At 38.2% G+C, this 16,466-nt stretch overlaps 1 protein-coding gene across 4 annotated transcripts in view; it reads right to left on the reverse strand.

Moving 5' to 3' along the window:
• Positions 1 to 11,314: 11,314 nt before the first annotated feature.
• LOC136710583 (ribosomal RNA processing protein 1 homolog B-like) overlaps positions 11,315 to 16,466 on the reverse strand; it is a 31,085-nt gene continuing 25,933 nt past the window's right edge. The window contains exons 16-18 of one of the 4 annotated variants that reach the window (XM_066686226.1): positions 13,781 to 13,847; positions 12,528 to 12,575; positions 11,766 to 11,896 (exon numbers count right to left, since the gene is read on the reverse strand). In XM_066686226.1, coding sequence (XP_066542323.1) covers positions 12,559 to 12,575; positions 13,781 to 13,847 — 84 coding nt within the window. In that variant the 3' untranslated portion in view covers positions 11,766 to 11,896; positions 12,528 to 12,558. Of the gene's footprint in view, positions 11,897 to 12,527; positions 12,576 to 13,780; positions 13,848 to 16,466 lie in introns of all 4 variants that reach the window. The other 3 variants (XM_066686225.1, XM_066686227.1, XM_066686229.1) reach the window with 3 other exon arrangements.

A 16,466-nucleotide genomic window follows, 5' to 3' on the forward strand; every position in this document is an offset into this window, starting at 1 on the left:
TGCAGATTTCAGCTTGTCCATGTAATTATAATGAGTTTAAGCAAGGTGGTGGTTCAGATTATCCTGCTGGAACACTAGATGAAATTGCATAAATAATGTCCAGAACCAAAATTCCAAAGCTACAGGATAAATAACTTGACAAGCATTTAGAAAGTGTATTTCTGCATAACTTATCTCTCCAAAATTTTCTTTGGAAAGAACTGGATAGTAGGCAGTGAGAACTGATTTAGCTCTAATGTAGTGATGAATCATTGATGAATCACTGGTGACAGTGAATCTTTTGTTGAAGTGATGAATATTATCCTTAATATTAATCAGATACTTGCAGAATTTGTTAATTAAGAGGATATATTTCTGACCCTGGTCTGGCCCACATGCCCTATTTTCATGACCCACTTGCCATATGGAATGACAGCATTGAGCGCATACACTATATGTTTTATATGAGCTTTTATATATGGTTAAAGCCGGGGCGTTCTTGTCATGTAGCAAATCAACCACCTAGCCATGCCTTTACAAACATTTTTGATGTACTGTATAATGAGTGGGCGGCACGGTGGCGCAGCAGGTAGTGTCGCTGTCACATAGCTCCAGGGGCCTGGAGGTTGTGGGTTCGATTCACGCTCCGGGTGACTGTCTGTGAGGAGTTGGGTGTGTTCTCCCCGTGTCCGCGTATGTTTCCTCCGGGTGCTGTGGTTTCCTCCCACAGTCCAAAAACACACGCTGGTAGGTGGATTGGCGACTCAAAAGTGTCTGAGGGTGTGAGTGTGTGTGTCTGTGTTGCCCTGTGAAGGACTGACGCCCCTTCCAGGGTGTGTTGCCTTGCGCCTAATGATTCCAGGTAGGCTCTGGACCCACCGCGACACTGAACTGGATAAGCGGTTACAGATAATGAATGAATGTATTCTACATGGGTCATTCTAATGAGCTCAATAAATTTGAGTGTGGTACTGTAGTTGGATGCCACAGTTGCAACAAGTCAGTTTATGAAATTTCTTCCCTTCTATATATTTATTAATCAACTGTGAGTGAAAACATTTAGGAACCACAACAGCTCAAACACAAATTAGCAGATGACATAAATTTACATAGAGTGCTGAAATGAACTGTGCTTAAAAGTTGCCAGTGTCTGCTGACTCAATAACTGCAGAGTTCCAAAAACAGTGGGGGCTTTATGGCATGCAAACCTTACATCATCAAGCAAAATTCCACAACATTAAGCATAAAGCATGCAGCCACTGCATTTATGCTTCTCTAACTGGTAGTTTGATGGACAAGTCTAGGTTGGGTGAATGCTAGGAGAACATTACCAGCCTGACTGTATTTTGCCAACTGTAATGATTGGAGGCATAATGCTGTTTATTGGATTTTTTTCATGGGGTTGCCTAGGCACCTTAATTTCAATAAAGGTAAATCTTAATGGTACTGAATATCAAGACATTTTGGACAAATATATGCTTCCAATTTTCTAAGTTTGGTGAAAGCCCTTTTATGTTCCAGTACGACTGTTCCCTATTGCACAAGCACGGTCCATAATATCATGGTTAAGTGAGTGGACTGGTGCATAAAGGATGGTTTGGAAATCTTGAGTGGCCTGCGAAAGGCTATGATCTCAACCCTATCAAGCATCTTTGGGATGAATTAGAACAGAGACTTTGAGCCATGCCCCCTTGTCCAACATGAGTAATTCACAAATGCTCACACATTTAAATATTGTAGAAAGCCTTCCAGTTAGGGCTGTGCCATATTGTATCATTCATGATAATATGGTTATAATTTTTAAAACAATAAAAAAATAATAGTGATTGTGATATTCTGACATCTTTACACAGTGATGTCATGCAGTTATTAATATGGTGTATGCTCATTATATGAGTCATTTGGGCACAGTGAAAATTATGGTAGAAAGTTTTGAGTAGAAACTATGTGGTGAAAAAAGCTTTGTGGTGGAAAATTTACTCCAAAAGGGGGTGTGACTTCAGTACTGTGGAGATGGTTTAGTTACAAATGTCAGATGTGCAACAAACCACTGTAACTGTAAGATATGAAAGAAACCTATAACAACAAAAAGGGGAAACACAACTAATGTGTTTCAGCACCTCAAGCAGAAGCACCCGGCTGAATACAAGGAAAGTAAAAACACCATGAGGAGAGCTCAACAGACAACGTCAGCTCTGACCCAAGCAGACAACACTGACACGGCATAGCAACTATTTTGTATTTGATTTGTTATTTACTGTGAAGTTTTAAGAGTATATTTGTATAATTGTTTGCATTTGCTGTTTATATGCACACAATAAATGTTCTACACTATAATTGTGGGGTAGATTTATATGCTACATTTTATGCAATGTCAGAATCTTGGTAAGTTATGGTTGTTTACAAAATATGCAAAAGTTTACAATATTTTGTTATTTCTTCTGAATGTTTGAAAATGTTGTCCTAAAATAAAACTAATACATATATATGACTTTTTTAAATTCATTAGTGTGTTTTTGACATACTTTTGGTCTGTTTCTTCTTCTTCTTCTTCTTTTTCTCCGATGAAATGCGATGGGCAGCCCAAACCATAGGTCCTACAGATTTGCCGTGTGGTCAACTGGTAGTAAACCCTCCCGCTACTCAGTTTGAAATACTGTCAATGCTAAGGATGAGTTCTCAGGATTTTCAGACTTTAAGGAACAAACTCAACACAGTGTATTAACAGTGTATTATTTCATTCATTCATTATCTGTAACCGCTTATCCAATTCAGGGTCATGGGGGGTCCAGAGCCTACCTGGAATCATTGGGCGCAAGGCGGGAATACATCCTGGAGGGGGCACCAGTCTTTCACAGGGCAACACAGACACACACACACATTCACACCTACGGACACTTTTTTGAGTCGCCAATCCACCTGCAACATGTGTTTTTGGACTGTGGGAGGAAACCGGAGCACCCGGAGGAAACCCACGCAGACACGGGGAGAACACACCAACTCCTCACAGACAGTCACCCGGAGTGGGAATCGAACCCACAACCTCCAGGCCCCTGGAGCTGTGTGACTGCGACACTACCTGCTGCGCCACTGTGCCGCCCTGTATTATTCAAATAATGGAAATACTTTATTAAGAGGAATGATAATACGTTGATAAACATAGCACAATCATCAAAATCTCACGGAATCAATGCAGGTGAAACCAGTTCGAATTTAATAATTGGCTAGGCTATATGACTTGTGAATAATGTGTTGCTAAATGATTTAATTAGTGTATAATTAAGAGACTTAATTCGGCATCGGCTTTTCAGAATGAGGAATTTACTTGCTTGCTTACTCTTTGTCGTTATCAGAACCATGCCGATGGGCCCAGGTAGGCTGGTTAGTGAGGAGATTCCCTCCAGGATGAGTCAGCCACTTTCGGCGTCCTTAGACGTGTGACGTCAGTCAGGGATTCCCTTCACAGAGAACTGCTGGCGTGGCTGGCTTTTCCCGGAGTGAGGGAGAACTTTGCAAGGAAGTGCGCTGTTTTCCTCCGATCCTCAGAAGCGATGTACTCCGAAGTGAATACTAATACTAATTTCACAATTTTCAACTAATTTCAGCGGTGGCTCTTATTCTGACCAAAGTAAGTTTCACCCGCTTTGATCAGTCGTAAAATTAAACTTGGATTGGGCTACGAACAACGAACACAAATTAAAAAGTTGAAAGTTCAAGATTACTGACGATTAATCGAGCTTGTTACTATTTTTAATTCTGTATTTCAATGCTAACTGACACAAGGCGTCCCCTGTTAGTTTGCATGAAGGTCCGTCTTCTTTTAAGAGTTTTTTGGGAGAGTCGGCTTCATCAGCGTAGAGAGAAAACAAAGAAAAAATATAGCCGCAAGTGACAATTCCTGGGGTCCAAGCTGGTATTCGCTGGTAGAAGAACAGTGCACTGGCATATGAGCTGTCCTGAGATAGAAGGGGCTTTTTAGGGAAGTTTGAGTAGTGTTTGTAAGGTGTTCCATGCTGTCCTGGCATGTCTTTGGAGGTGTAGCATGAGCTGGAAGAGTAGTGGATGACAGAGACAGCATAGAGCACAGAAGTCACTATGGAGTTGCAACCTGGTTTCTCACCCTAATGTTCAGGACCCACAAACAGCAGATAAGATGTGGAGTTGCTTGTACTCGAGTCAGCCATCAGTGGACAAAAGACACTGTCTGCTGGATGTGTTTGATTGTGGACTATTCTCAGTCCAGCAGTGATGCTGAGGGATTTAAAACTCCAACACATGAGTCATACCTGCTGTATGGGTGTCCAGACCATTGAAGAGCTGGGTGAAAGTCAGCAGTCTTTACAGAGCAAGAAGGTAGCATATGACGTTTGCTGACACAGGAGCCACACTTTAATATAGATTTTGTAGTGCTTTTAAATGTGATCCTTGGCGTCGTGGTGTCTCAGCAGAGTAGGATTGTAAGAAGAAGGGGTAGTGGATGAGTGGGTGAATTTCTGGTCTGCAGACAGGTGAACGTGTGGCTTGGGTTTTAGAGACAGCACAGAGCACAGAAGTCAATCTGGAATTTCACCAAGGATTGAGACCCAATGTTCAGTACCCCCAAAAAGCAGATATGATTTGAGTGGTGGATAATTCTCAGCATTGCAGTGACACTGACATTGTGGTGATATGGCAGTGTGTGTAGTGCTCTTATGAGTGGATAAGACACAGCAGTGCTGCTGGAGAATTTAACACCTGTGTCAACTCACTGTCCACACTGAGATACACATATTTTATTGGTCCAACTTATAGATATGAATTCAGAGACAGTTGCTCATACATTCTCAGCACTGTAGTAACAATGACAATGTGATGATATGCCAGTGTGTATAGTTCTTTTATGAGTGAATCAGACAGAGCAGAGCTCCTGGAGAATTTAACACCTGTTTCCACTCACTGTCCACACCTTTAGATACACCTATTTTATTGGTCCACATTATAGATATAAAATCAGAGAAAGTAGCTCATAGATATAAAATCAGAGGAAGTAGCTCATATATTCTCAGCACTGTAGTGTCACTGACATAGTGTTGATATGTCAGTGTGTATTGTGCTCTTATGTGTGGATCAGAAAGAGCAGTGCTGCTGGAGACTTTAAAACCGGTGTCCACACACTGCCCACAGTGTTACACACATCTACAATGTTGGTCCACATTATAGATAAAAAAAGCAGAGACAGTAGGTCATACATTTTAAGCATACCTGCTTTGTTTGCATCCTGACAATTGAAGAACAGGGTGAAAGGGATCGTTGAAAGTAAGCAGAGCAAAAGGTGTATTTCTGTATTTCCCTTTCTGTATTTTTAGACATACAAAGTGGTCTTGTGCGCAGTTTAGCTGAATACATGGACATTGAATGTAGAAATAAGGGGGTGGTCATAATTTTAGTGTTTAATGCTGTATATCTGCATTTCTATGTCTGTGTTATCTGGCCTTCTCTGACTGGCAGGGGGAGAGGAGGGGAAAAGGTGTGAGGAGGAGAGGGTGGGGTTGAGGGGGGAATCTGCAAAACAGAGTCTGCAGGCATACATGAGATGTAGCCGACATATACTTGATTAAGAACTAGTCCTTGGATCAAGACCCAATATAGACATATGTGGTATCATGAGAATCATAAAAACCTGAACTTTAGTAATTATCAAAAAAATGTAGAACTTTCATTAGTGTGTGATTGCAGCCTCTGCTTAAATAGAGATGTGCAGCTTGCCGTGGTAACATCGCATAAAAAACAGCTGTAAATCAAAAATGCTTTAGGCATATGTTATGAAAATGCACAAGGTACTTTCCAATGATGTTCAGAATATATCTATCTCATCTTGTTGGTACTGCATCTCTAGGTGGCGGTGTAATCAATTAATAACCTATGCAACCAGTTGCTGTCTAATTGTAGTGCCCCCTTTCTGTGCAATGTGGTCACATTTGGCACACTACCTCAGAGTAATGACATAAATATGTGTACCAAGTTTTGTTTGATTTGAGTGAAGTTTGTTGTAGTTATAGCTCAAAGAGTGCATCAAGCCCCGCCCATGCATATTTGTTAAATAACTGCCACAACAGCGTGTCAAAGTTTTTTTGATAATTATTTACCTACAGTCTATACAGATTTCAAAAATACCAGTTGTTTATTGATAAGAAAAATTTCCAGGGAGGAGTTCGAAAAGCTCCATTTTCACATACCTGAATATTGTGCATAAACTATGCATTTTTTGACAATAGTTGTAAATGCAAAGTTGTAAGACTCTATGCAGAGTATGCAATAAATTAAACAGCTTGTAAATATGTTTTATTTTTCCAGAGATATTCCATATTTTCCTGTTGAAAATTTGAATTGCGCCCCCTAGTGGCTATCGTTATGATACTTTTTATGGGCTTAGGAAGTGCTGCCATGGACATGCTATGCAAGTCTCATGATGATAGGACCTTGTTAAGGTCATGAAACTTGATTGGCCGATGGCGGCCATGTTTTTTCGAATATGACATCATCCTCATAGAATCTCATTCAGGACATCACCCACTACATGCATACCAATCGGCATGTCAATCGGACAATACTGTGAAGTGTAACAAATTCTTTGTTATAGCGCCCCCTATGCTTGCAGTTGCACAACCAAGTACTTATGGCTTACAACCCATATAGGGATCAAACATGTGAAGTATCGTAACATTCGAAGAAAGCATCTGCGAGTTATAGCTGTATTTGTCTGATTTTTGGAACGAGCTCCAGCCCTGTTTTTGGGCGGAGTCTGGAAGCCGAGCAGTGATAAAATTCCAAGGTTTTTTTGATAATTATTAAACTTCAGGTTCTTAGGATTCTGCTGATACCACATATGTCCATATTGGGTACATTTCCAGAGACTAGTTCGCGCTCAAACATTTGTGCGATTTCGCATATTATGCGAATTAGCTCAAAATCTAAGTGGGCGGAGCTTATGGGTTCTTGAGGCTTTTTTGTAGGGTCTGACCTGAGGAATCAGGGAAAAAATAATTTTGTCTCTATGCCAGAAGGGGTAGGAGATATAGGGAGCGACGTGTTCCGCGTCGCTATAGCGCCCCCATCAGGCTGATTCTTTGCGCCTGAGCAGCGGGAGGGTTTACTACCAGTTGACCACACGGCAAATCTGTAGGACCTATGGTTTGGGCTGCCCATCGCATTTCATCGGAGAAAAAGAAGAAGAGGAAACAGACCAAAAACAATAGGTCTCCAGCACTTGCAGTGCTTGGACCCCTAAAAACAGAACAAAAACAATAGGGCTCCAGTACTTGCAGTGCTTGGACCCCTAACAAGAGCGTTAGGGAGAGTGTAAGAAGAGCAAGCGAGCGTAAGAAGGATAAGGGCGTAAGCAGAGAGCAGTAAGGGAGCGCGACTCCCTTTTTCATAGGTGGTGCGGTCACGCCCATTTGGGAGGTCTCCGTCCTCTGATTGGTTCCTGGGTTTGGGGAGTCCACGTGGCCGTCTCAAGTTCCAGAGAAAGAAAAAGATCACTTTTTCTGGGCGAATATATAACCTTAATGAATAAAAAAAATACTTCATTCATACTTGAATATATCATAATGAGTATACTGGAGTATTTTTATTACATATATATATATATATATATATATATATATATATATATATATATATATATATATATATATATCGAGTATATTATCAACTATTCTAGATGTTAGAGATTAATTCATTTTTCTAAATTGAGACAGGAATGTTTCCTCGTGATTAAAACAGCAATTCACATCACTCAGTTAGTTAGTAGACAGTCACCTGAGAATAACAGAGGATAACATTAATAGCACATTGCATAATACATGCTTGGTTTCAGCAGAAACCTATGTGTCAGAGATGATTCTCGGACACATAGGTGATGAAGGAGATGATGGGCGAAAAATTATTAGGGTGGCATATGATTTCACAAATGTCCACTTGGGGGCACTGTTGGTCTATGTTGTTTGTCTGGTTTGAACTTGGGTTGAGAGAGGTCACCATTAGCCAGTCCTGGGGCCATCTGCTGATTTTGTGATAAGATAGCTGTTGACAGTCCGATGCAGAGAGTGATAAAAATAAAATGCTTGGGGGTCCTGGGGTCTTCCCCTGAGTGAGTTTATTTTCCCGTTCCCAAGGCTGTGGTGAGTTATCTTTTGGGTTTATTAGTCATCTGGTCATCATAAAGTTTGAAGAGGACCACTCAGTGTCATCCTGGGGGTCACTGAAATGTGTTCTGCATAGCCTTCGCTATCAGATATAGGAGTGTGCGTGTGTGTGGGGGTGCGTATTCTTTCAGCACACACACACTGTGTGGAATGCAGGTCCCATCTTCTCCTTTTATATAAAAGAGAATGGAGAGTCAGAGTCTTAATTTTTCATTTCTTGATCTGGATCCATCCTCCACTACAGTGTAATGAATAGTTGAATATATACATACACACCAATCAACCCCAACTTTATGACCACCTCCTCGTATCTCCATTCACTGTCCATTCTCTCAGCCCCACTGATCATACAGGAGTACATTGTTCTTTCGTCGCAAAGACATATCACAACAACATTTACGAAGCAAACAAAGAACACAACAGCATTAAGGAAAAATGCAACTCAAATTCAGAACAAACTCAACAACTATTAATGTGAGAACAAAACTTCAAACGTGAAAACATAACAGCATTAACTGAAATACTGCATTTAAGAAATGCCACACTAGGAAGGGCCTTCATACCAGAAATGCTCCTGGCCACTAAAGGCACTCTATGCTTTTAGCTGTGACTGTTGCAACAAACCTGTGAGCAGAGCAAGAAGCAGGCACTGTAGCTGAAAGACCAAGGCTACATTCTATTCCACAGGGTCCCTAAGCAGTGCCCTTGTATTTCCTACACATTTATTACATGCTATCCACTGTTATTATGTTTATACATTTGTATTTCTGTTGTCTCATTTTCAGTTCTGTGCTTGCAATTGTATTTGCATTCTCCCTTAATGCTTAATGCTGTGTTCTCAGCTTTTGTTTGCTTCATAAATGTTTGTTTAAACTCAAAAGTATTTAAAAACATTTGTCTACCAGATAAGAGTTTTATTGCTCGTCTGAACTGCATTATTAAAGTGGTTATGTAGAGGAACAAAAGAAAAAAAAACAGAATGTGGCTGGAAAATTAAAATTTAGCAATTATTGATAAAGCTATACTGTGCGTAATTTTCATCCCCTGAGCCTTTTTATAGTCTTTACCAGCAGAAGCTGCTCCATGATGATTGGAGAAGCTCTAAATGAACAGAAACCTAGTGTCAGCACTCTATTCTCAGAGAAGAAAATCTGGGTTACAGAAGAATAATATGTTGCCAAATGGAGAGCCACAGTATACGACCCATGAAAGGGAGAAAAACTGGGATCAGCAGAACTAGTCCCTTTTTAAACTTACCCCCACTATGCACAGACATTAGTAAGTGCAGGAAATGGCTGGGGTTTGCTTCAGACATCATACTAAATACCATTTTCTGATAGATCCCAGTGCAAATATGCCTGAAGATTATCCCTATAGCATCTAACAGGTCAACTACTGGTAACTACTGCCATTTTAATAAGGGCAGATTTAATCACATAATCATTTCCTAAACTTACAAAGGCCCTTTATAAGCTTCAGGATGGAGAAAATCCAGTTTATAAGAACATCCTTCACATCTATTTGCCCTCATTTTTATAATAATAGTAATAAAAATCAGCGTTCGGCAGCTCTTGATAAAACACATGTCCTCTAGGACAGAATTAAGGCTCCAGCAATAAGTGAACTGCTAACTACTGGCCACTCCTTATACTTTTTTTCTGTGTTAAAACTGGAGGGCACTCAGTGACACTACATTCAGTTTTTCAAGGATATGGACCATTTATAAAACATAGTATCTATTGTTCGTTTAATTGTATTAAATATTAACTTATTTTGCTGTTTTATGACAGTCATTCCAATAACTTTCCCATTCACAATGTTCGCTGATTTCATATCAGTAATCAAATAAATAAAATCTTTATTGTTGATATCCAACTATGAGTAATTCAAGTAGAAAATTTGCAATGCTTAGTGTAGATTTCACAAGACATTTGAGCTGCAAAAGGGCTCAAGTGTCTGGGAGGCGTTACTAATCCATCCCACACACACACCTCATAACATCTTGGAGGCTGCTAGATTATATGATGCTGTAGGGATGAATAAAAAAAAAAATCAATTACTCATACCAGACAACTATATCCATGTACTACCCAATTACAGTAAAAAACCTGGTCTGCAAAGCCAGTGTTCTATATTCTGTGGTTTATTAGACTTACCTGGAATAACATGCCATTCAAGCAAAACAAGGCACCACAGATGATGCTACTTCTTTTGGTCAAACTCAGACAGAAATAATACAAATCTGTGTGTGTTCAGTCAAATTTCTCTCAGGTAAAATGAAACGTGTTTCCAGTCTTAAAAACCTTTAGTCTGTGGCAAGGTGGTGCTGCAGGTAGTGTCACTGCCACAGAGCAGTTGTGTTCAATCCACATCAAATTGTGAGGAGCTTGGGGTGCACACCCTGTGTCTGTGTGGGATTTCTCCTAGAGCTCCAATTTAACCCACAATCAAAAAAACTGATATGGACTGGCACCTTGTCATGGGGTTGTTCCATTATTGCACCCAGTGATTCTGGTTGAACTCCAGACACACCAAAACCCTTAACAGGATTAAGGAGCTGTAGAAAAATGAATGAATGCACAAATTAATGAAACCCTTATAATTGGGTATAAATTGCCATATTTTTTATACCCATTAAAATGAACTGTCTTGGAAATAGTTTGAAACCTGTGGTTTGAGAATGTGGTTTTAAATAGCTCTTGACCCATCATTTGCTCACAGCAAATAAACTCCTTAAATAATATTCAGTTAGGCTTTAGGTTCAGAAACAATCTCAATGCCTTCGAATGATACTATTGGACAAGACATTCAGCAGAATCTGCAGAAGTTAAAATTATGGTTTCTAAGTGTACCATCAATCTCTCTACCCCTAGAACACCTATAAAATAGTTTCACCATTACTGTTTGTTAAAGAATACATTAAACTAACTAAAATGTGTGTCAATGTCAGAAATTACAGAGTCAAGTTTATTTCAGAGAACCAAACAACCCCACAATTTAAGGCAAGTGTGTGACTGGAAGCTTGTTTGTAATTGGTAGGATTTAAATTTCAATTACACCATTAGCTTCCCAAGCCTCAAAGACCTTAGCAAAGCTAAAGTTCAGATCCAACATATTTTGTTCAGCTGTTTAATTTAGTTTCAGGTCACATGAAAACCAGCCAAAAACTCTCCCTTGAAGCATAAGCACAGTGAGATTTAATAAGACATTCTCAGCTTACAAAAATCACAATAGTACAAAGCACAATCTGGTTAAAACCTTGTACACAGGGTGTCATTCTCCTAAAACATAATGGGATTAACTAAACAACCTGAGGTTCCTTCTGAAGTTTATTTTTATGAGAATGGTTTAACCTGTGTTCAGAATGCTCCTGTTATTTGGAAACTAAACATCTGTTCAAATCAGACAACTTTAAATAGTATTGATGTGATAGTATGATGTTACTGTCAAGTAGCAAAATCAAAATAGAACAGTGATCAATTAATTAAATGAACATTTTAATGTTTCTCAAACAAAACAGTAAGCACAGACAAAAATTAATAAAGATCTCTGTTCTTAGAAGAAATCTGCTGCTGTTGGTCTTCCCTTGGTTTTGGCTTTTTTGCCACTGACCAATGGAGATTGGTGGGGTGACTTTAGCACACCAGATGCTGGCTTCTTTTTTGGATCAAAAGCCACAAAAGATGAGCCTGCAGGACTCACCAATGAACTTTTATCCGTCTTCCTGAATTCTGATAGAAAAGAAACAGAATAAGAATAAATGATAATAATGCCATTACAGAAGTTCAATTTTTCGATCTGTTCACAAACTTGTTTGAATTATGAACACAACTGACAAATCAGGGACTTCTCTGCTTTCATTTATGGAAAAAGTGCTGTTTCGTCACATCTTCCAGAACTCATGGGTAATTATCAATAGTATTATTTTAAATCTCCTCCCTCAAGCCACAGCTGAGAAGGCATATAACTGCCAAATGCTCCCTAAGAACCAAGGCTCTCTACCTGCTGCTCTGGCTGTGTGTGTTCACTGAAGAATACATTTCCAAAAGTGTCAAAAGTATATAATGTATATTAAAATGAAAAATACATGCAAAAGCACTCGTGTATAATACACCCTCAATGTACACCCCCTGTACAGTAGGCAGTCCGGATCACCTCATTCACCTCAGTGTACCACACCCATTCCCCAAAGTGCATATATTGCTTGTCAGAAGTTTAGAAATAATCTTTGACAAAAGGATATTTTCCTTTATTATCTTTTAAAAGAGTTTAACCTTAGCAGAAAAAAACAAAACAAAAAGCCCTTTCTTGATAGGTGTGCCCAAAACCTTTGACAGGCAGTGTGGCTGTCACAAGATTTACCTGATACAAGGCTCTTGGCAGATGTGATGACTTATTCTGGAACCTGCCCTGAAATTGGATAAATGACAGCTATCCCTAGTGACTGCCATAACCATACTAGCGATTAAAATTCTGTTAATAAGTTGCTCTCTTAAAATTATGGTAGAATTTACATAGACATTTATATAACAAAATTTGGTTTCCATTAAACACATCTTCAGAGAAAGAACAAAACTCAACTATCTGTATAAATTAATGTAACTGAATTTTGAACATATTTATGTTGGTCCATTTTTCTTTAGTTCTCTCTTATTCCGATAGCAGTGATACTATGGCAAGTCGATTTAACATTAAATCCCTTTCGCCTGGCTATCTTTAATTAAATACCAGATATTTACAACAGAATTTTGACTAGTAACAATTATATTTTGACTAGTCAGAATGACAAATTATGATATCTGCATTTACTATCTGACTAGTAAGAACAGCAATTGAAGATATTTACAATTATATTTTGACTAGTCAAAATGTCCATTAAGATATCTAACGATGTCAGCGATTTCATCATCTGATACGTCAAAAATCCTGAATTAGTATTAAAAGATATATCAATTCAAACTCGACTAGTCAAAAAAACATTTTCAGAAATTTGAAATTCTAGTCATTGCGTGCATAAGTCACCCCATGTGCCACCACGGTTGCCAGGGGTGTTAATTTTAACATATTTTGGGCTTATTTTTCTGTAAAGTTGCTTACATTGTAATAACTCCAGCTCCATCAATGAGAAATGATCATAAATTAATATACAAATCAAGGACTTCTCCTCTGCTTTCATTTATGGAAAAAGTGCTGTTTTGACATGTGAATGTTTAGTCACATCTTCCTGAACTCATGGGTAATAATCAATAGTTTTATTTTAGATCTCCTTCCTCAAGCCACAGCTGAGAAGGCACATAACTGCCAAATGCTGCCTAAGAACCAAGGCTCTCTACCTGCTGTTCTGGCTGTGTGTGTTCACTGCTTCTATTCATTAGTGTCCATCTGTGTGTGGACTACCACGAATCGGTTATATTCAAAGGTCAAATTACATTGCACTGTCATACAATTACAAAGTATGAATTTCATAAGTTTCATATTCATATTACAGCTTTCAAAAATATACCCTTTCAAAATAAATTCTAAGTAGTAAATAAATAAGTAGAGACCACAAAATATTAGCCATAATGTATTTTGTGTGATAAAGTTGAAAATGGACAGATCAGACCAATATTTACCAGCTGTTTTGTTGTTTTTGAGCCCAAATGTGACTTTTTTAGGTTCTGACTTTGGTGTCTGGAATGTCTGAAAAAAAAAAAAAAAAAAAATAAATAAATAAAAAATTACATTCATTCATTATCTGTAACCGCTTATCCAATTCAGGGTCACGGTGGGTCCAGAGTCTACCTGGAATTATTGGGCGCAAGGCGGGAATACACCCTGGAGGGGGCGCCAGTCCTTCACAGGGCAAGATAATTACAGAAGGACCTAATTCAAACACTTTGTTTAGTTAATCCTTGCTTTCAATCAAATCATACCTTATGTTAACATGGTCTTAAGTGAATCACTAAAAAAAAAAAAAAGGTACAAACAGTGTAACATACATTCAAATGTACAAAATTAGTTTTAAAGTCCAGTTGTGTTCCCTAAATGTACATTACACTCTTTTGTCCAGAAAGAGAAGTGAATATTAAACACACACTGGAGATGAAATGGGGTGTATTAAATCAACTCAATTATAATAGAATATGGTACACTTATGTTCCCTAATAAAAAGTATGAATATGTACCCTTGAGGCTACCAACACAGTGACAGATTTTCTGATAGCATACCCTTAAAAGGTCACTGAAATAACTGCTTCCTTCTTCCTGAAAAAGTGATGAAATTAAAAGCAATCCCATGTATAACTTTGGTTTGTCACAGAATAAAGCAAAGCAAGTGTGATAAAATGGCCTGGACAAATCTGTTGGCACACCAAGTAAATATATACTTAAAATACACTGCCTATTAGCATTTCAAACTAATGTTTTTCTTTAATAACACATTTTCAATCTTATAATCAACAATACTGCCTATTTATTAATGTGTGCACCACAATGGACATGGTCCAGAGGAAACAAAGGAGTGAGTTTTCTGAGAACATCAGAAAGAACATTCTAGATGACCATGTTATAGGTAAAGGCTATAAGATCATTTCCAAGCAGCTTGATGTTCCTATGACTACAGTGGCAAATATTACAAATTTTTATCCTTATATCCACTGATGTATACTAAACAAATATAAAAATGCAACACTTGCTTTTGCTCCCATTTTTCCATGAGCTGACCTCAAAGATCTAAGACTTTCTATGTACACAAAATGCCTTTTTCTCTCAAATATTTTTCACAAATCTGTGCAAGTGAGCACTTCTCCTTTGTTGAGATAATGCAACCACTTCACAGGTGTGGCATATCAATATGCTGATTAGGCAGCATGATTATTGTACAGGTGGGCCGTAGGCTGGCCAAAATAAAAGGCCATTCTAAAATATGCAGTTTTATCACACAGCACAATGCCACAGATGTTGCAGATTTTGAGGGAGCATGCAACTGGCAGGAATATCAAGAGCTGTTGCCCATGAATTGAATGTTCATTTCTCTACCATAAGCTGTCTCCAAAGGCGTTTCAGAGAATTTGGCAGTTCATCCAACTGGCCTCAGTTTGAGCTGAGTTATATGAGGTTCATCCATAGAACTGAAACATATATGATGAAGACACCCTTCAAACCATAGGCAGGTTAGAGCAGTTTGCCCATAAAGAGAGGATTAAATTGACAGGTGCAGAAGTCTCATTCAGAGCTGAAGAAACTGATTATTTTCAGAGGTTGCCTCCTATCATTTTTGTTCAAGACATTTTGGTTTATTAATTTACTTAAGTTTATTTAGTATTACATTCAAATCAAAGATCAAAAAACCAAAAGCAAAATCTGATTTTTATTTTTAACAATAAATGGATGCCAGTTATTTTAGTCAGTTTACATTTTCTATTTATTTCAGAGAAAACTGTGGATTCTTTTTAATGGAAGTGTACCAACAAATATGTCCATGTCTGTAAAATAAAGTGCAAAATGTTTTAAAGAATATTTAACATCCAACTAGATGTGGCAAAACAAGTGGGTTCTATCATGGAAAATGTGTCAAGATTGAAGAGCAAAATTATACATGAAATTAACAGTAATGTAATTTTAATATTTTACTCCTTACATTGTAGTGAGAATTTGATTGTTTTATTGCAAACTTCTGAAAGTTTGTAAATTCAGATAAACCCAATATTTAATCATTCTGACTAACTGTATGAAGCATACATTTCCAAAAGTGTCAAAAGTATATAATGTATATTAAAATGAAAAATTCATGCAAAAGCACTCATGTATTATGTACACCCCCTGTACAGTAGGCAGTCCGGATCACCTCATTCACCTCAGTGTACCACACCCATTCCCCAAAGTGCATATATTGCTTGTCAGAAGTTTAGAAATAATCTTTTTTGACAAAAGGATATTTTCCTTTATTATCTTCTAAAACAGTTTCAATGGTCAGGATGCACACACAGCAGGTATGATTCTTGTGCTGGAGTTTTGAAGCACTTAGCGTCATTTCTGAACTGAGATTAATTCTCCAGCAGACAGTGTCCTATATCCACTGACGATGGACCCGAGGATAATGAGCACAACTTCTGATGCAACAGATTAGCTACTGTTTCTGCCTTTATATCTATCAGTTGGACCAACAAGGTTGTGTGGACAGTGAGAGGACACAGGTTTTAAAAACTCCTGCAGCAATGCTATGTCTGATACACTCATAAGAACACTACACACACTGACCTATCACCAAGATGTCATATATCTCAAATTCAAATTCGACTAGTCAAAAAAAAAAAACAA

The sequence above is a fragment of the Hoplias malabaricus genome, chromosome 12, assembly GCF_029633855.1.
Source record: "Hoplias malabaricus isolate fHopMal1 chromosome 12, fHopMal1.hap1, whole genome shotgun sequence".
NCBI lineage: Eukaryota > Metazoa > Chordata > Actinopteri > Characiformes > Erythrinidae > Hoplias > Hoplias malabaricus.